Below are 18,784 nucleotides of genomic sequence, written 5' to 3' on the forward strand. Positions count from 1 at the left end.
GGGGTGGCGGCTTCTTAGGCCCCATCCCCACCGCCTGGGGGGAGGGAGCAGAGAGGTGGAGGGTGGCGGGGGGGCGGGGTGGGTGGGCGGGGGGAGTCAGTGTGCCCCCCCGGGGCTGGGTCTGGCCGGGACAAGCAGGGCAGGGGAGGCAGGAGCAGGGGCGGGTGGGGACAGAGCATGGGGCCGAGAGGGGGCAGACCACGCTGGGGCTCCACGGGATTCCACCAGAAACTGCACGGCCGCGAGCCTAGAACCGTGGCCTTGGAGCCAGGCAGACACGCCTCTGGGTCAGCCCCCTGTCCCTGCTGCAGGGGAGGTCAGGGTGGCCAGGTGGCCTCAGGACGGAGACGGACCCTGCGTCCTCAGCTCTTGTCTCCCTGTGGGAACGCATTCAAACGAGAGGCAACACGTAGCAGCAAAGCAGGCGAGACTATTTGCAGGAAAGGATCCACTCGGATACAGTCTGAACGGGCGACGAGGCCCCCAACCAAACCAAGTGCCCCGCTCGGGGGCGTTGGGGGGCTTACACCTCTCGGCCGGAGCGTCCCTAATAAGCCTCTTCCCCCCTCGTTTCTCAGAAGAATATTTACCTCCAGGCCCTAAGGCTCCTTCACCCAGGGGGTGAAGGCTCCTGTCCCATGGGGGTCTGTTGTCTGCAGCATCTAATTTTGGGGTGTCACATCTCACACGTATTCCCTCCAAGCCCTCACTGCCTCAGCCAGCTCAGATCTTTCTAGCTGTCCACTCTTTTTCTTTTTTAAATATATTTTTATTGATTTCAGAGGGGAAGGAAAAGGAGAGAGAAACATTAATGATGAGAGAGACTCATGGATGGGCTGCCTCCTGCGCACCCCCACTGGGGATCGAGCCCGCAACCCAGGCATGAGCCCCGACCGGGAATCAAACCCGGGACCCTTCAGTCCACAGGCCAGCACTCTATCCACTGAGCCACACTGGCCGGGGCGAGCTGCCAACGCTGTAACAGGAACATGGCCTAGCCCGGGCCTCCGTGTCCCCGTCTGTGCCAGGGGATAGTGGCTTCGTTTGCGGCGTATTTGTCTCGAGCGCTCGGGGAGAGGTGCACGCGAGCCAGTCCTCGCCTCCGTGAGGTGTTCAGCGCCGGCTCCTCGCACTGCTGTTGGCGATGGTGTCATCTTCACGCGCCTCTGATGGGTCGCGGTGCTGCCGTTCCTGGGACGTGTCCCTGGCTGCTGCGGGGGTGGTGGCGATGGCGTGTTTGCTGATGGTGACGTGTTGGGCGCATGCGAGGAGGAGGAAGGAAGGCCACGGTGAGGAAGGAGTCAAAGGCTCCCCGGAGCCAGGCATCCCGACGGGAAACGTGGCTGGTCCACGCGTGGTCGTGGCGGGACAGCGAGGCTGGCGTCTTTCAGGCTCCAGCCTTTTCTCTCCCCCCCATGATTGCTGTGCCTCGGAGGCTCCTGGTAGAGGGGGGCTGTCCCCTCCCCCTTCTGAGAGGTGAAGCCGCGCGTGGGATGTTCCGGGGTTCCGAGCCCCCACTCATCCCGCCCCACTCTCTGTCTTTCAGCCTTGAAAAGATCTTTCGAGGTCGAGGAGGTCGACACGCCCAACTCCACCCCACCCCGGAGGGTCCAGACGCCCCTGCTCCGGGCCACCGTGGCCAGCTCCACCCAGAAGTTCCAGGACCTGGGGGCGAAGAACTCGGAGCCGCCCGCCCGCCATGTAGACGCCCTCAGCCAGCGGTCCCCCAAGGCCGCCCTGCGAAGGGTCGAGCTGTCGGGGCCCAAGTCCGAGCCCATGTCCCGGCGCACCGAGATCTCCATCGACATCTCGTCCAAGCAGGTGGAGCCCGCCGGCACCCCCGGGCCCTCGCGGTTCGGGCTGAAGCGGGCCGAGGCGCTGGGCCACAAGACGCCGGAGCCCACGCCGCGGAGGACGGAGATCACCATCGTCAAACCCCAGGAGCCAGCCCACCGGAGAATGGAGACCCCCGCTGCCAAGGTCTCCGAGGTGTCCACCGCCCCCACGGCCGACCCCGCCCCCAGGAGGGTGGAGATCCAGGTGCCCAAGTCGGCCGAGGTGCCCGCCGCCGCCCCCGTCCCGTCCCTGGAGAATTCAGAGCCCACCCCGCTGTCTCAGCTGCAGAGCAGGCTGGAGCCCAAGCCCCTGCCTCCCTCGGCCGAGGCCCCACCCAGGAGCCAGGAAGGTGAGCAGCCAAGTGCCCGGTGTGGCCAGGGGTGGTGGTGATTGGGGGCGGGAACTCGCTTTGCCACGGAGTCTTGGAGAAAGAAGCTGAATGGGGGGGTAGGGGTTGTGCTTCCGTGGGAACCTAGAACACACAGCGGCCAGCAGCCGCGGGCTCAGGGAGCAGGCTGTCCAGGGAGGATGGGCCGGATGCGGCAGGTGGCACTGAGCTGGGCTTTGGGACGAACCCTCTATGGCCAGCGTGGACCGTGCCGTCGAACCGCTGCTGTGTGAGCCGGACAGCGGGGCTGGAGCTTGGAGCCTGGAAATGCAAGGCAGGGGCGTTTGCACCTTGAGGACAGGCTTTCACGTTCTGTGGTCGCGGGGCCCCAGGCAGGACTAGCAGGCGGTCCTAAGAGTGCCCGGCAGAGGCCGAGGTCCCGGGGTAGGGGCTGGGGGGTTTTGGGGGTCCTGTCCCCCCTGAGGTTTTGCATTGGAGGTTTTCTACCGGCTCCCCCAGGAGGGAGGTTGTGAGCAGAGGCCAGGAGAACATAAGAACCTCATCTCTGGACCCTCAGACTCTTTGAGCTGCTGGGGAGGGGCCCCGGGCCAGGCGTCCCCACGATACCTGCCCACAGCTACGTTTGGGGGTGCTCTTCTGATGAGGGGAAGGGGAGGGAAGCAAGGGACTTGGGCACTGTCCTCAGAGGACCCAAACCCAGACTCTGGCTCGCTCGGGGAGCTTCCAGGGGAGGCAGTGGGGATCCCCGTGCGACCCCGGGCCCCAGGGCTGTGCGGGTGCCAGCGGCACTGTGAGCCGCGTGGCCGCCAGGTCCGTTCTGATCGCCGGACTCGGACCCGTGAACGTTCAGTAGGTGTTGTGTGCGTTGGACGGACAGAACCTTCTGGGGCTTTGATTTACCTTTTCGAAGTGACTGTTTTTAATTGTGGTTATAATACACATAACGTAAAACCCTTTTAACCGCGTTCAAGTGCACAGCTCAGTGGCATTAGTGGCATTCACATCGCTGTGCAGCCGTCCCTACCGCCATCTCCAGGGCTTGCTCTTTGCCCCCATCGCACAGTCACTCCCACCCCCAGCCCTGGCCCCGCCCTCCCCGCCCCTGAATGTAAGTGGGGTCACACAGTGCTTGTCCTGCGTCTGGCTGTTACGGAGCGTCACGTCCTCCCGGTCTGCCTGTGCTGGAGCAGGTGTCGGGCTCCTTCCTGTTTGAGCCGGGGTTCCGGGGTGTGTCCGTCGTCTTTGACGGACAGCAGCTGCTTCTGCCCGTGGGGCTTGTGCGCTGTGACCGTGGGCGCACGCCTCTCTCCCCCCCGGCCTGCACTTCCTCTTGCTTTTCCTTGTTGAGTGAGACTTTCCAGTGGTCAGCGGACTTGGGGACCGAGGGCCCTGGGCTGGCGATGGAGGGGGGTGTGGGGTGAGCAGCTGTGTTCTCTGCAAGCGAACGTTTGAGCAGGTGGGCCGGGGCTGAGGGTACGTCCTGCAGCGCCGGCCACTCTGAGCAGCCGCCTGTGTGGGTCTGTTCTCGCTGCCACGTCCATGTCCCGAAACCTGACCCTGCAGAGCCACTTCCTGGAGTGCTGTGAGGACAGCCGGCCAGTGTTTGGGGCGTGTCCGGGAGGCCATTTCCTCGTAATCCTCGGCTGATCTTCGGTTGGTCCAGGGCCTCTGGCACCGGATACGTCCCCCTCCAGGGGGGTGAGGTGTTCACACGCGGCCCAGTCCAACAGGATGTGGCCGGGAGATGGCCGTGCCAGGCCGGCCAGGTCTTGGTGACAGCTGGCGTTGGATGCGCACGGAGATGGTCCCGGCTCTGGGGGGACAGGCAAGGAGGTGCCTGCTCAAGTGGCAGGGCCCTGGGTCAGCGGGCGGGCGGGGCACAGCCTCCGGGTGTGCAGGGACGGTCAGGCGGGCTGTGGCTGAGCAGTGGGACCCCCCAGGGGAGGACGGGGTAGGGGGACCAGGAGCAGTAGGGGCGGCTTCCCAGGAGCGTGGCCCCGCCCCCTAAGGCTTGGACCCTGTGGGGTTAATCCGGCAAAGGAGGGGCGAGCCTAGCATTTCCAGCAGAGGCCTGAAGTGAGGGACCCGCGGCATTTCTCCGTGGAAACGAATGTGGACATCCGGGTGGGAGTGAACGCATTCAGCAGCCCCCCAGACCCGGCTGTCCCCGGAGCGGCCCCCAGAGGGGTGTCCAGCCCCCCTTGCAGGGGCCACCACCTGGCGCAACTGTGCCAGTTGTGTGTGTACACGCGTGTGAACTCACATGTGTGCCCGCGCCCCGACCCCGGGTCTTAGCGGCTGGGGGCGGGCTCTCTGAGCCAGGGCTCACCTGCGGAGCCCTTTAGGCTGAGCGTGGGGCGGGGCTGGACGGCCGCTGGGAGAGGAAGAGGCTCTGTGGGGGAGGGGCTGGGATGACTCACTTTGGGAGGATCTTTCCTCTTCCAGCAGGTTCTGGAAGGAGCCCGGGCCAGGAGGGGGCGAGGCCCACTGAGGGCCGGGGAATGTGGCCTCGACCTGCTCGGCCCTGGACGTGAGGCCAGAGGTCCTGGGCATCTGCCGGGAGGGCAGGGCTTTCCTGGTGAGGGCGTTCCCGGAATGCGTTGCTGTGGCTTCTGGGGGCCCAGGTCTGCGTTCCCACCCAGCCCCTGCCCCGCCCGCCTCTTCCTCTCCCCTCCTCTGGTCCTGGTCCTCCCAGTTCTCCCAGATGCACATCCTGCCTGTGCATCGGCCCCACGTCCTGTCCATCTCTCCTGCGGCCGGGCACTCCCGTCCCTTCCGCCCTTCCGTTGGGGGCCGGGCGGAGCGCGGCAGGAAGCCTCCCACCCTTCGTGGCACCCTGCCCCTTGCACCTGAGGCCCAGCTGGCACCGCAGGGGCAAGGATCAGGGAGGGAGTGAGTTCTGCACTCTCTGTTCAGACTCTCGCCCTCTGCCTCTGCCTCCAGGAAGCCTCCCAGCTGGCTTTGGTGCTGGACAGTCTCCTGGGACCCCAGCTGAGTTGCGCCCAGATTGACCTCCCTAAACGGGCACCGATGAAATCTTTGCACACTCAGAGCCTCCTCCGGCACACTCATCCCGGGGCCTCCACAACCCCGTCTCCCTCTTGTCCAGCTGCCGCCTCCCTGCTCCACAGCTCCTCCTGCCCCGTCCTTTCCTGGCCTCCCATGGGCCTCCTTTCCTCACAGCTGATCTGCTCTGATCTTCTGACCCCCAACTTGGCTCCTCCTCACATCACTGCTCTTTGAACTCCTATGCATCCTCCAAAGCCCAGCTCAAGTGGCACCTCTTCCATGAAGCCCTCCCATGAGCTGGAAGTAGCCTCACTTCCTCTGACTCCCAGGCCTTTTTGCATCTTTCTTGTGTGTCATATCTCATGTTTGGCTTGGGATGTGAATTATTTGTACGTGAGCCTTTTTTCCTCTGCCAGGATTTTTAACGTAGAAAGTAGTTTCGCATGGTACCTTTCCTTTAAAATTCAGAAAATACAGAAATTAGAAACGGAAATTTACCAGTAGCTAAACTCTTAACGTTTGCTCTATATTCTTCAGAATTCCTTCCATGCCCCCCAGGATTCTATGTTACTAGAGGGTGGGGGTGTTATCTTTGTTTCTGGTTTGTTTTGTTTGTAAGAATCCTGTAAGATACTGAGTCAGGGATGTGGGCACAGCAGGTGCTCAGTAAAGTCACGTTGGAGGAGCGAGGTGAGAAGCTGTTTTGTCACCCTCGCAAGCAGATACTTTCTGGTCAAATAGGAATCCACAGACCTGCCCCGCTCCCCTCTGGCACCTGGGTTCTGAGGCTGCTGCCCGTCTCTGCACCTGGCACCTTCTGCGTCATCCCTCGGTCATCGCTGCCCCTCTCTCGGCCTCCGGGTGGGAGTGGCCTCGCCTCCTCTCCAGGTCCTCCTCTCCCCCTGCCTCTGCTGGGGTGGCTCTGGGTGGGGCCGGGCTGCAGAACCCAGAATCCCGCCTGTGGGGCGGCTGCCGACTCTGCCTCACTTGGGAATCCGTCACCCCCCCACCCCCCCTCGGCTCCGCGCTGACAGCAGCCAAGTTTCCCGAGGCTGCCTTATAAGGCGGCACTGCCACTCACCCAGGGCCTGGCTCGCTGCTGCTGCTGGGTGCTCACAGGCGGCCCTGGGGGAGGCCATGGCGACAGGGCCGGGTGGTGAGTGGGGCGTCCCACCTGGAACCCAGCTGAGTTCCTGGGCGTGTCCTGGCTTTACCCTGTGGGACTTTGCTTTGCTCCCCCCCACACCCGACTCAGTTTCTCTGTCTGTCAAATGGGCGAGGGGTTGGGTCTGCTGGCCCCAGGTGGCCTGAGCTTTCCAGGTGTCCGTCCCATGGTGTGCCAGGGGCCACGCGTGACAGTGAGCATGAGATTGGGGTGCGGCAAACTGAGCGAGTGTCTCCATAGGGTTTCTCTCCGACTAAAACTACCAGAAATGCCTGGCTGGTGTGGCTCAGTGGTTGAGCGTCAACCTTGAGCCAGGAGGTCAGGGCTCGATTCCTGGTCAGGGCACACGCCCGGGTTGCGGGCTCCATCCCCAGTGTGGGGCGTGCAGGAGGCAGCGGATGGATGATTCTCTTTTATCATTGATGTTTCTCTCTCTCCCTCTCCCTTCCTCTCTGAAATCAATAAAAATAGATGTAAAAAATAATAATAAAACCACCTGGAAACATTCTTTGTTGTGGGGAAGGCGGACCCTCCTCTGAGTGTCCCCGAGGCCCCCTCACACCTGGTTGGAAGCAGGAAGGCCCCCCTCTGGGGGGACAGGACAGGAGGACCTGCGGGAGGAGTGGCCAGGCCCAGGTGCGGCCTTCCAGAGGGCAGAGTAGGGACAGCAAGTAGAAAGAACCACCTCCCGCCGCCACCCCGCCCCGCCGCCTGCCAAGCCCTGCGCAGGGGTGAGGACGGGGGACCATCCGGGAATGCAGCCCCGGCAGCTGCCGGATGCCTTAAATAGAGCGGGCACAGCTGCGGGAGAGGCTGGGCAGGCGGGCGGGCCCGGAGGCGGGTCTTTGCTCTGCGGCTGACCACCCAGCCCGGCCCCAGGACGGAGCCGGGCCCCGACACATGGCACAGGGCGAGGCCGCCCGCGGTGCTCATCCCCGGAAGCCGAGCAGCTGCCACAAGAGCTGCTGTGTCTGCGCCCGCAGCCGGCCAGGCCCAGGGCAGCTGCCGGGGAGCGGGTCGGCACAATGGGGCCGCTGTCCGGGGGTGCCGGGCCAGACAGCCCCGCTCTGTGCCCTGTGGACAGAGGGCACATTCAGCCCCAGGGGGCGCGCCCAGACCCCCCTGTGCCCTGGAGTGTGGGCAGCCCTGCTCAGACCCTGGGATCCGACCGTCCGCCTGGAGGAGCTGCGTGGTGCACGCGGGCCTGACGTGGCTGCCTGTGGCCGTGTGTGGCCTCCCTCTCCTGTGTGGTCTCCGGTTGGGCTGTCCCTGACCTGGGCTGCCTGTGGGTGTCACCGTTGCCCCCTGGCGTCCCAGCTGGGCTGTAGGTCCGAGCGTCTGTTCTCTGAGCGGGCGAGGGGAGAAAGGCGGACATGGTCTGAGGAAGGGGCCTCCCCTCCCCTTTCCCACTGCTGTTATGGGGCAACTTCTGTGGCACCCCAGGGTTCTAGGGAACCCGCTTTGGGAACCCCTGGCCTGGGAGTCCAATGTAGTTCAGTGAGAACAGGAGGACTCGGGACTGGAAGTGGCCCTGGAGGTCACCCGGTCCTCTGCGTCCTTCCAAAATGACCCACAGAGGTTCCGACTTGGAAGTGGACGGTGTGAGAGCCGGGGCCCACCAGGAACGCCCTGCCCCCTTGTTTGTGGGGGAAATGGTCCCAGACCCCCTCCTGCCCTGCCCAGGCCTGGTCCCCGTGCCGGGTCCACTTTCTCGTCACTGGGCGGCGTCCTCCCTCCGGCTCGGCCGCCTCGGAACGATAGTGACGCCAGGTGAGGCTTCCAGGGCGGGCCGGCGCCGGAGGCCTGGGAACCGCGCCCACAAAGGAACCACCCGCAGCCCCGGCGTCATGGCCGCCTGGCTCGCGCTCCAGGGCCCCCTCTGTGTCCCCAGCTCCCGCTTCCCCACGGCCTTCAGCTCTCAAAAGCAACGCATGGCCATTGTCCGGGAGAAAAGGCAAAGGTCCCAGGGAATTCGACAGGAAACCTGCCCCTCCCGGCCGGCCCTTTCCCCAGGGCCGCGCTCCCGGCCGGGCCTGCGTCCCGGGTTGTGCAAGTGTGGACAGTCCCGAAGTCACGTGCCAGGAGGTCTGTGTAAATACAGAGGCTTTTGGCGAACACAGATGGACTCGGACCTCTGCACTGGCCGTGCCTTCCCATTTCCCATCACTGCGGCGTCTCTGCTCTCCTCTCGTTCCTCTAGCAGTCGCGTCCCGGCCGCCACGCGGTCCCACCCATCGCCTGCTTTTCACAGTGACGATTGGGGCTCCCACGACACCTCATTTCCATCTGTGCACGTGCGAGTGTCGGCTAGACCTCAGAGTGGACTTTCTGCACCGAGGGTGTGTGCGTTTAAAACAGCCGTGGGCAAACTACGGCCCGCGGGTCGGATCCGTCCCGTTTGAAATGAATAAAACTAAAAAAAAAAAAAAGACCATACCCTTTTATGTAATGATGTTTACTTTGAATTTATATTAGTTCACACAAACACTCCATCCATGCTTTTGTTCCAGCCCTCCGGTCCAGTTTAAGAACCCATTGTGGCCCTCGAGTCAAAAAGTTTGCCCAGCCCTGGTTTAAAACGTTGAGCCCTGACCCTGGCCGGGTAGCTCCGTTGGTTAGAGCATCATCCCCATCATCCAAGGTTGTGGGTTCGATCCCCGGTCAGGGCACATACGAGAAGCAGTCAGTGAACGTGGGACAACAAATTGATGTTTCTCTCTCTCTTTCTGTCCCTGCTTCTCTCTCTAAAATCATTCAGTACAAACTTAAAAAAACAAGCACAGTGTGAAGCCGTGTTGGGCCTCCAAGGCGATACACCAGCATCAGCCCAAACAGCCGAGGCTGAGACGGCAGGGAGACGTCGGCGGTGCTGACTCTGGGCCTCTCTCAGGGAGGGAAGTGCCTTTTCCGGGGAGGGCCCTCGGCTCCCTGTAACCGCTCATCTTGTCCCCAGTTGGGTGGCTAATCCTTTTCTTGTTGTGGTTGTTGTTTTAAAATCCGAGAGAGAAACATCAGTGATGAGAGAGAATCATTGACCGGCTGCCTCCTGCACACCCCCCACCCGGGATCGAGCCCACAACCCGGGCATGTGCCCTTGACCAGAATCGAACCTGGGACCCTTTGGTTCACAGGCCGACGCTCTATCCACTGAGCAACACCGTCCAGGGCCCAAACAGGGATTTTCAACCCTCAGGCCGTCCAGGGGATTCTTTCCTCTTGGCTTTTGGGATTACGTTCTGCGTAGAGGCCTCCGCATTCTGAAATCACAGAAAAGGCATTCCGCCCCTGTTTTCATCTAGTGCAGCGGTTCTCAACCTGTGGGTTGCAACCCCTTTGGCGGTCGAATGACCCTTTCACAGGGTTCGCCTAAGACCATCCTGCATATCAGATATTTACATGATGATTCATAACAGTGGCAACATCACAGTTATGAAGTAGCAACGAAAATAATTTTATGGTTGGGTCACCACATGAGGAACTGTATTTAAAGGGCCAGAAGGTTGAGGACCACTGATCTAGGGCATTTACAGTTTCATTTCTGTGCACTGAAAGCAGCCCGCTGGAATGCATTTGGGTTGCACAGCGAGAGGGGGGCTGAGGTCGTCTGCCCGAATGCACGCAGCCGGCTGGGTCTGCAGCGGCGGGGCGGGCGTGTGGCGGGCGCCGTGTTCATCAGGTGGGCGCCGGGGCGGTGCTGGCTGAGCAGGAATCGTTGGCTGCGTTTCTCGTTCCCTCTGTTCTGGAACACGGTTCGCAGCCACACAGCCATCTCTGGGTTAAAACGTTTCAAGAACTCACGAGTGAAACCATCTGAGTCTGATACTTTTGTGGGAGCCTCATATGTTAAAAACGGAAAAAATGTTCCGTGTGAGGTTTTTTCCTCATATTTTATATCCTTTTTCTAGAGAAGCATCCGGAAAGCTATTTAAAGTCCCTCCGATGGTTCGGGGGCGGTGGCGTGTGGAGGGGGTGGGGAGGGGCCGGCCCCACAGCTGCCCTGCGCCCCGCTCTGTCTGCAGAGGTGGGCTGGGCGAGGCGATCTCCCTCTGCGACACACGTGCAGTGCCGCGTGATGAGTAGTTATGGGGGGCTTGAGTCCAGAGCCCCAGCCCCGCAGGTGGCGCCCCCTTGGGGGCGGTGGTGGGCGGGGCTTGCAGGGGACAGAGTGGTCCAGGCGGTTGGGTTTCAGGAATCGAGGTTTCAGGTCTGAGTCCAGAAGCCGCTCGGTCCCTCTGACACCGCCCGTCGCATCATCGGTGAGGCCAGGAGAAGCTGGGGGACCCCGACGTGGAGCCCCCAGGGGCTACGGTCCATGCGCTCCAAGATCCACTGGGTTTGCCTCCTGGCCCCGGGGCTGACCGGCCTCAGTTTCCCCATCTGTGAAAGGAGGGTGACAACAGCCCCCCCTTCTCAAGGTGTTGCAGGATGACCGTCCTGTTAAAGGCTGGGATTTGGAGGCAGGCCGCCTGGACTCCAGCTCTGGCCCTGCCTCGGTGCTCTGTGCCTCAGTTTCCCCATTTATAGAGCTGTCCCTTCGAGGCGCTGGGAGGCTGACGGTGAGGAAGGGCACAGAATGGCGCCTGGAGCATTCCTAAGCCTCGAGCCGCAGGCGCTGGCTCCGTTCTGGGCTCGGTGGGACCGACTCCCGGGCGTCTGGGGCAGCCCAGCAGCCAGGCTCCGCCAGGGGGAAAGCCCTCGATGATTCCCGGACGGGGTTCGAGGGGACGGGAGGGTGCGGGGGACAGTAGGGTGCGGGGGACAGTGGGCGGTGCTTCGGGATGGCGAGAGGCCGGAGAAGCAGGAAGGCTAGGTCGGCTCTCAGAGCCTGTCCGTGGAATGGGGGCCAGCGGGCCCCCGACAGTCCGTCTCCTCCAGGTTCCCCGGGGCCAGCGGAGGCAGGGACCTGCGGATTCCAGGTCCTGATGCGGGAAGGCATCGGCCGCCGGTGTGGCGACCAGAAACGGCAGTACAGCTCGGCGTGCGGGGAATTTTCCACAAACGTGCATGTTTCCAGTCGAAGCTTCGGGGCCTGAGGACTTCTGACCAGACAGGGAGTGGTTGACACAGAGCCGTTCCTTTTACTCACAGATGTTTACCGTCTGAAACACAGATATGCGTCTATTCGTTCTCGGTCGCTGGGGCTCTTTAGGGATGCCCCATGCTTGGCTTCCTGCCTCCACCTGTCTGGTCCCAGACCCCCCTCCTGGGCCCCAGGAGCCCAGCCGTCCGGTGGGGCTGGCCCCCAAGCACACCTGGGGCGCAGGTGTTCAGGGGTTGGCCTCAGAGGTGAAGGAGGAATGTCAGCGAGTGCAGGTCACGGAGCCTGGCGCTGGGGGTTAGCCGATGGGCCTGTCCTGGGTCAAGAACCCCGAGAGGGATGCTCAGAGGCGGGGACCCCCCGGGCACACATTCCAGCCGTGACCTCCCGCCCGTCGGACTGGGAGGTGGGGGCGGCCGCTTTCTTCACTCCTGTTTCCTGTGGGTGGCGAGGTGCCCTGAGATCACACATCTGGGAGCCCCCCGACTCACACGTTGGGGTGCCCATGGCACCTCGGTGGCCTCTCAGTTGGCCGGACAGACCAGTGCCTGAGAGTTCCTGGGGAGGGTGGCCTGGCCCTGGGCGGTGACCCGGCAGCCGTGGCCTCTGGGAGTCCTGCTGTAGGTCGTTGTCTCCTGGGTCCAGAGCTCGGTCCGGCCGCCCCTCCTGTTGACAGCGGACAGCAGCCCTGCCCGCACCTCCTGAGCCGCTTGCTCTGCAGGCCGCCCTCCAACTTGGGGTGTCGGCTCCCTCCTGTGCCCAGGGATGGGGAGCACGTTACAGACGGGGAACCGAGCTAGAGGGGTGGCGAGCCCAGAGCAGGCCTGGATGGTGGCCTGAGCCCTGCCCACTCCCTGGGCGGCGTCTGCCTCCTGCACACCCAGCAGTCCAGCGGGGTGGGGTGGGTGGGGGTGGGACAGGGGGCCCTGTTTCATGCTCAGGATCCCCCCAGACTCTGGTCTAAGGTCAGGCCTCCCCGAGGTGGCGGCTCCCCGCCTGCCCGCTGACTAATGCATCTGTGCCGATGGGAAGCGGGCCTGTCACTCAGGCTCGGGTTACAGAGGGCTGGGCACCTCCCCGAGCAAGGCCTGAAGCCACCGTCCGCTGCCCGCCTGCCAGCCCCCACCCGCAAGCAGGTGAGTTCAGGCCCCGCGGTGGGTTTCCGGTGTGGGCGTGGCTGGGAGGCCAGCCCCTGGTTCAGGAGGGCGGACCCTCCGTGCCCACCCCAGTACCCGGGCCTGGTCCATCGGGGCCTCACTTCTTGCTGCAGCCGCCCAGGTCGTGGGCGCTTGGCCACGCCTGCGTCTCTGGGAGGGTGATGGGCCGCCGGTCCAGATGCAGGGGGACCGGCAGGTGCACAAACAGGGTCGGACCCCGAATCCAAACCCCAGTTTGCCGGCAGTTCGTATAAATAGCTATTCTGTGCAGACGGGAGAGCCAGCTCAGCACGTTAGAACCCAAGTCCCCGATGTTTAATTCAGGAGGAGGCTTGCTGTGCCCAGCTCCTCGCTTGTTTACTGTGCGTGCGCGTTCTTGGCGGGCATTTGCGCCCCGGTCTCTGAGTGAGGTGGGGCCCTGGCCACCCTGGCTACCTTGATCACCTGCACAGCCCCTCCTGTGCCTGCAGTGGCGGAGGTGGGATGGGGGGGCTCTGTCTGGGCCTGGAAGGCCCGGGCGCCTGGGACCGGGAGCCATGTCCTGTTGAATGGCCCTCGGGACCACGGTTCCTTCTTCTTCCTGGTTCCTTCTTCTTCCTGCACGTCCCTGCTGTCCCTGCCTTTGTCCCTCTCCCCTGCGGCTCACAGCTGGCACGGGTACCTCCCCCTCATATTGGGAGGGCTTACTGGTTCTTCCAGTTCCAGATTCCTGCGGCCACAATGAGTGAGATCTTTATCTCAGCTGGGTGGCCAGGTCTGAGCAACCCGGGCCGCTCTGGCCGGGTAAGGCCAGCTTCCAGCACAGTAGCTACTCTCATGATCCCATTTCCCAGATTAGGAAATCAAGGCACAGAGAGCTGCAGCCAGTGGCTGACAGCTCCACAGCTCTGGACAGCCTGGATGTGAACCCTGGGGAGGCCTGGCCGCTGCTGACCTGGGCGGCCGCAGCAGCAGGGCGTGGAGCTCTCCACGGCCGCCCAGGGCTGGGGACCGGCCAATGCACGAGGCCGGGTCCCCGCCGAGCTCTGGCTGGGATGCTGCGTAGCCGCGGCCAGCGCCCTCCTGCTTTCTCAAGGCGCCGCGCGTGATGCAATGAAAGAAAACCCCAGTTAGCAAGGAGACACCGGTATTCCCCTGCTGCCCCCGACCCCCCGCGGCCCCGGATTTTGAAATTAGATACAGCTTGTCAGGGGGTGAGTGGGAACAGATCGGAAGCCCCATGTCTCTCCCCTGACCACCAGGCAGAGAGCCCGCTGGGGCTGCTCACTGTCACCCCGGCCGCCCCGCCCTGCCAGCTGTCTTTCTCCAGCCTCTCCTCACAGAGGAGCCTGACTTCTGCTGGAAGAACCAGCAGGAGATATTTGGGCTGGCGGTGGGGGCGGGCCTTCTGCACTGGGGAGGGGGCTGGATTAGACTGCCCTGTGGCTTCCAGGCTGGCCCGGGGCTGTCATACCAGCATTCCTGCCTCCCAGGCCTGCTCCCTGGCCCCAGAGCAGGTCCCTGCAGGTCCCCCCACACTATGTCCCTGGGTGCAGGGACGGCTCCTGCAGGCTCGCCGGAGGTTTTTGGTCTTTCTGCCTGGAGCTCGGGCAGCTCCCCCACCCGCCGGCTTGGGTGCGGAGCCCACCAGGGTGGGGTCGGAAGTGGGCAAGCCTTGCCCTCCAGGCTGGCAGCTTCCTCTCTATCCCCCACCAGGAGGCCCTGGCCAGAGGTCCTGTCCTGCCCCCTGGGGCGCCGGGCTCAGCTCTTGATGGGGGTACCTTGACCAGCACAGGGGCCTGTCCATGCGTCCGGGACGTCAGAGAGAAGGTCAGGTGCGAGGCCAGTGGACAAGCAGCATCTCCACTCTCGTCAACGCTCTGCCTCGGCCAGCGGGGCGGCCAGGACAGTAGCGGCCACCACGTGGCTTTCTGGGAGGCCAGCCCGTCCGCGTGGCCTGGGGGCCGGCGAGAGGAGCTTCCTTGAGTCCCCGACCCCCGTGGGCAGGAACCCGTGGCAGAGGGCGCTCCCGGGCAGACCCTCTGGGACCCTGCTTCTGCCAGCCAGGCTCCCGTTTCCAGGGCACAGCTCTGGAGGGTTCTGACCCTGAAATGCAGCTTCCTGGGCCCGAACCGCCCTTCGGAACCAGGGTCTCTTCAGAGGCCAGTGCTGCAAAAGGGAGGCTACGACACCCGCTCAGATGCCCCTCCCCTGGGAGCTGGGCCAGGACTCGGTGCCGTGTCACCGGGTGAGGCCTGTGGGTGCTGAGGTTGTGCCTACACCTCGGGCTGTGGGTGAGGGTGAGACGCCGCTGCGGCTCAATGCCCGCAGGCTCCCCACCTCCGACGGGCAGACTCGATGCAGCGTGTGACCCGGTGACCGGGTGGAAAGTCTCTCGTCCAGGAGACGTTAGAGATGTGGCCCCGGGCTAGGTCCTGATTGGGAAGTAGCGCCGGTGACCCCGTCTCACCCCGCAGCCCCCTCTGCTCTCCGTGAGCAATCCTCCCCAGGCCGCCCTCCCCGAAGTGCAGCCTCCGCAGGCCAGGTCCCGGGGGCCTCTGACACACTGGCTGGGCTCTTTGTTTTGGGGCAGGAATGAAAGGAGAGAGTGAGTAAGAAGGGGGTGGGGGGGACTGAGTGGAGGAAGGTCAGGGGGCGGGGAGGAAGGATCTGGAAAAGTCCAGCATGTGCTTTCGAGGCAGGTGCCAGGCCTGAGATGGTCCCAGGGCGGCCTGGCCGCGCCCTGCCTGCAGCTGAGGGAATGTTCTCGGGGCTGGTGTGTGCGCGGGGAGCCGGCTGGGAGCCTGCCCTTGGCTCGCCGGCTGCTGAGAGAGTGGAGAGCGATTTGTTTCCATTTTGGGGACACCGCAGGGCGGCTGTCATCCCCTCCCCGACTTCATTAATATTTCATTAATCACAGGGGCCGCTTGCCCGGGCTCCGCGCTCCGAGCGCTGGGCTCCAGGCTTCACGGCTTCCTGGGATGTATTCCCACAGCCCACTCAGGAAATAGTTAGTTCCTGTTGTGGGGAGGCGGGGACGGGGCCCAGAGAGGTTGAGGAACCTGCCCCAGGTGGCACAGCGAGAAGTGGCCGCCCCGGCGTCGTGTTTGAACGCAAGGTTCTTGGACTCCAGAGTCCCAGCTGGCGGGTCCCTGGGCACAGGGTCTCTGTGCCGCTGTGCCAGCCTCTGGTTGGGCGCCCTGGGGTTCCATCAGGTGATAGGGACACCCCCTGACCCCCCTGTGTCGTGGCCCCCCCGTGGCCCATCTGGGTCGTAGGGAGGGGGCATCAGGAGTGGAGGAGGCCCAGCAAGCAGCGTCCAGCCTGCCTGACCGTCCAGATGCCCCTCAAGGGGGCCCTGAGGCGGTCCCTCAGCTGCTGGGCCACAGAGAAGCCTGTGAGCTGCTGGGTGCCTCTTGTTGGCTTTGTCATGTGAATGAAAGGAAGCCCTCGCCTCTCTGCCCTTGGCAGGTCACTTTAGGACTCAGTTTCTTTGTCTGTAAAATGGGTTGAAGGGCATCCTCCTCCCTCAGAGGGTTTTTGGAAAATCAAGGAGAAGCGTGGCATGGAAGCCCTTCGTATTGTGATAGGCCAGCACTTGGCTGTACCCCTGAATGAATGGGCCCCGGGGCCTTCTGAGCCCAGCCCCTAAGGGGCACTCTCATCAGTCGCAGCCTGGGTGTCAGGAGGAGGGAGCTGGGGGAGAGGAGAGTAGGGTAGCAGCAGGCAGGGCCTGGGCGGAGGGGCTTGGCCCCAGTGAGCAATCTTCCTCCTGGAGTGTGAGCCCCTCCCCCAGGCCTCCCCCTCCATCCCCCCAGCTGTTCCTGGTCCCTGCCCCTCCCCTCCCCCAGCACAGCTCTGACCTCCGCCATGTGCTGGGCCTGGGAAGATGGACCAGCGGTGGGAGGTCCTGCTGCCGGGGACTGTGTGCAGGGCCAGCTGCACAGGAAGCCAGGCTGTGGCCCTGGAGGCCTCTGGGCTCAGCGGCTGGACTCCCAGCGAGCGCGGTGGGCCCTCCTGCCTGCGGCCCAGAGCCCTTGCCCACCCCCCCCCCCCCCCGCTCCAGGGGCCCAGGAGGGGGCCGTGGCCGTGTCCTCGGTGGCTGCCCACCGGATGCAGCTCTGGCCGCAATCCCTGCCTCTCCTGGCGCTGCCTTAGCCGTGGGATGTGGGGCCGCCCTCCTGGGGCCGCCCATACTGCCCTTCACTCCTGAGGCCGCCTGGGACCTGGGGCCGAGTCTGCGTTCAGTGACTGAGGGACCCCAGGGACCCAGTGCGTCCATGTTGGAGGCTGAAAAGAGGAATTCGCTCATCCACCCACCACCCACCTGGCATGTACACGTGTGCGCAGGGTGTGTGTGTGTGTGTGTGGCTTGGAGCCGGAAGTCGCAGGGTCAGCCCACTGTGCCCCACCAGCCATGTGATTCTGCACAGACGCAGGCCCACCGCCTGCCGGTCCTGACCTGCGGGAGGTGGTGTGACGTGAGAGCCACGTGAGGCTGTGTGACCTGCTGGGGACGGGTTCACCTGGGAGAAGGTCGTCTGGTCACACGGGGCGGGGAGGGGGTGTGTGACCCAGAGCAGGGAATCAGGATGAGCCGAGGGGTCTGGTAGGGTGGGAGGAGGGGGGTGGGGGCGGGGGGTGGGGAGTGGGCTTCATAGGCCCAGCTATGCAGCCAGCCGTTTCCTCCCGTGTCCACGCTCCAGGCCTCCTGCTTAGGAACCAGCACCCCATCCACCCAGAGTGGCCAGGCCCTAAGAAATGTGAGAAGCACCCGCGGCACGCAGCTGCTTCCAGCAGATTCCCAAGTCCGAGCACTCTCCTAGCCTTGCTCTGGCCCCAGGCCATCTCCCTCCAGAACCAATGGCCTGTTCTGTGCTGGTCCCTGCAGTCTGACCCTCCTGTGGCCTGCAAGGCTCCCACACCTTCCTCAGGAGCACTGACTGAGTACCAGGGCAGCAGGAGGGGAAGCGCCATCTAACTGGAGCAATCAGGGAAGGCTTCCTGGAGGAAGTGGCGTCTGGTGGACCTTTGAAAGCAGGAGGTTTGTCTGGTGTTGAGGATAGAGAGCAAAGTGGCATCACCACACCTCCGTAGACAGCCATGGGCAGTGAAGATACTGCTGATGGATGAATTGCGGCTGCTGGCACCTGGTGGGCTCAAGGAAGATGGAGGGAGGAGGTTGGAACTGGTCCTGGGTTCAAATTCTGATCCTGCCACTTACTCAACTACTCTGACTCTGTCTTGTCGGTATGTTGGGACAAATGTGGGGATTCGATGGGATAATGTGAGAAATGGAGGTGGCACCGCCCTGGGCATAGTGAGTGTATAATAAGCAACGCTGCCACCGAGGAGAGCATCAGCATTTCGGCAGCGCCCCCCCCCCCCTCCCCCCGATCCCACGGGGGCTGAGGACCAGCATGCGGGCTGTGGCGTCACCTGTGTCCTTCAGCTTGCGTGTGGCCGGGAGCCCCCGGGCCAGCCGGGCAGGGCGAGTCGGTGCGTGTGCAGGAGGCGAGGCGGCTGCCTGGGGATGCCATCCGCTCTCACAGGCCTCCCCTGCTGGCCACCAGCAGCCGTGATGTGGAAGTTACTGGTCGCCCGGGCTGCGACTGATGGAGGGTCTGGGCTCTGAGGCCTCATGGGGGCGATGACAGAATCACAGGGGACACCTGGGTGCGGATGGGCTGCCCTGGGTGTCAGGCACCCAGTGGCATCTGTCTTTAAGGAGAGGCCTGTGAGGGGAGGGCCGGAAGCTGTGTCTTAGTTTCGTGTGATCCAAGAGGTGGCCGCTCAGGGGGCGTGTTTAGGGACAGTGTCCTTCTGGGGGAGGAGGGTTCGAGGATGCTGGGTGTGAAGGAGGCGACAGGAGCCGGGAAGGTGCGGGCAGGCTCTGGTTTGCGAGTTGGCAGCCTAGGCCCCTGGGAGCAGCGGTCGCAGAGACCTTGAACGCCGAGGGGGCCCGGTCCAGGGAGGGAGGGCGTGCTGGGCTCCTGGCGCCCGCTCTGCGCTGCCGGGTCGGGGTTCGCCCAGGAGCTGTTGGCGGTCCTGGCGCAGTGCCAGTCGCTGGTGGCGGGGCCCAGCCCCGAACATAAACGCACGGGCACCCACGTTCTCTTCCCACGGCCACAGCAGCCCCTGGGGGCTGGCCCTGGTGGGAGGGGCCGAGGGACGCCCTGCCAGCCCAGCCCAGCTTGCTCACCTGGAAGCAGGTGTGTGGTCCTGGGCCGCCTCATTTCGTGGCCAGAGGT

At 63.9% G+C, this 18,784-nt stretch overlaps 1 protein-coding gene across 2 annotated transcripts in view; it reads left to right on the forward strand.

The window, feature by feature from the left end:
* Positions 1-1,550: 1,550 nt before the first annotated feature.
* The window catches only part of SEPTIN9 (septin 9), a 57,128-nt gene continuing 39,894 nt past the window's right edge, over positions 1,551-18,784 (forward strand). The window contains exons 1-2 of one of the 2 annotated variants that reach the window (XM_081109741.1): positions 1,963-1,980; positions 2,130-2,185. Coding sequence is in view for 1 of the 2 variants with exons in the window: in XM_081109740.1 (XP_080965866.1) it covers positions 1,777-2,185 (409 nt within the window). In the remaining variant the exon portion in view is untranslated. Of the gene's footprint in view, positions 2,186-18,784 lie in introns of both variants that reach the window. The other variant, XM_081109740.1, reaches the window with a different exon arrangement.

Source organism: Myotis nattereri (assembly GCF_964212035.1).
Source record: "Myotis nattereri genome assembly, chromosome: 16".
Lineage (NCBI taxonomy): Eukaryota > Metazoa > Chordata > Mammalia > Chiroptera > Vespertilionidae > Myotis > Myotis nattereri.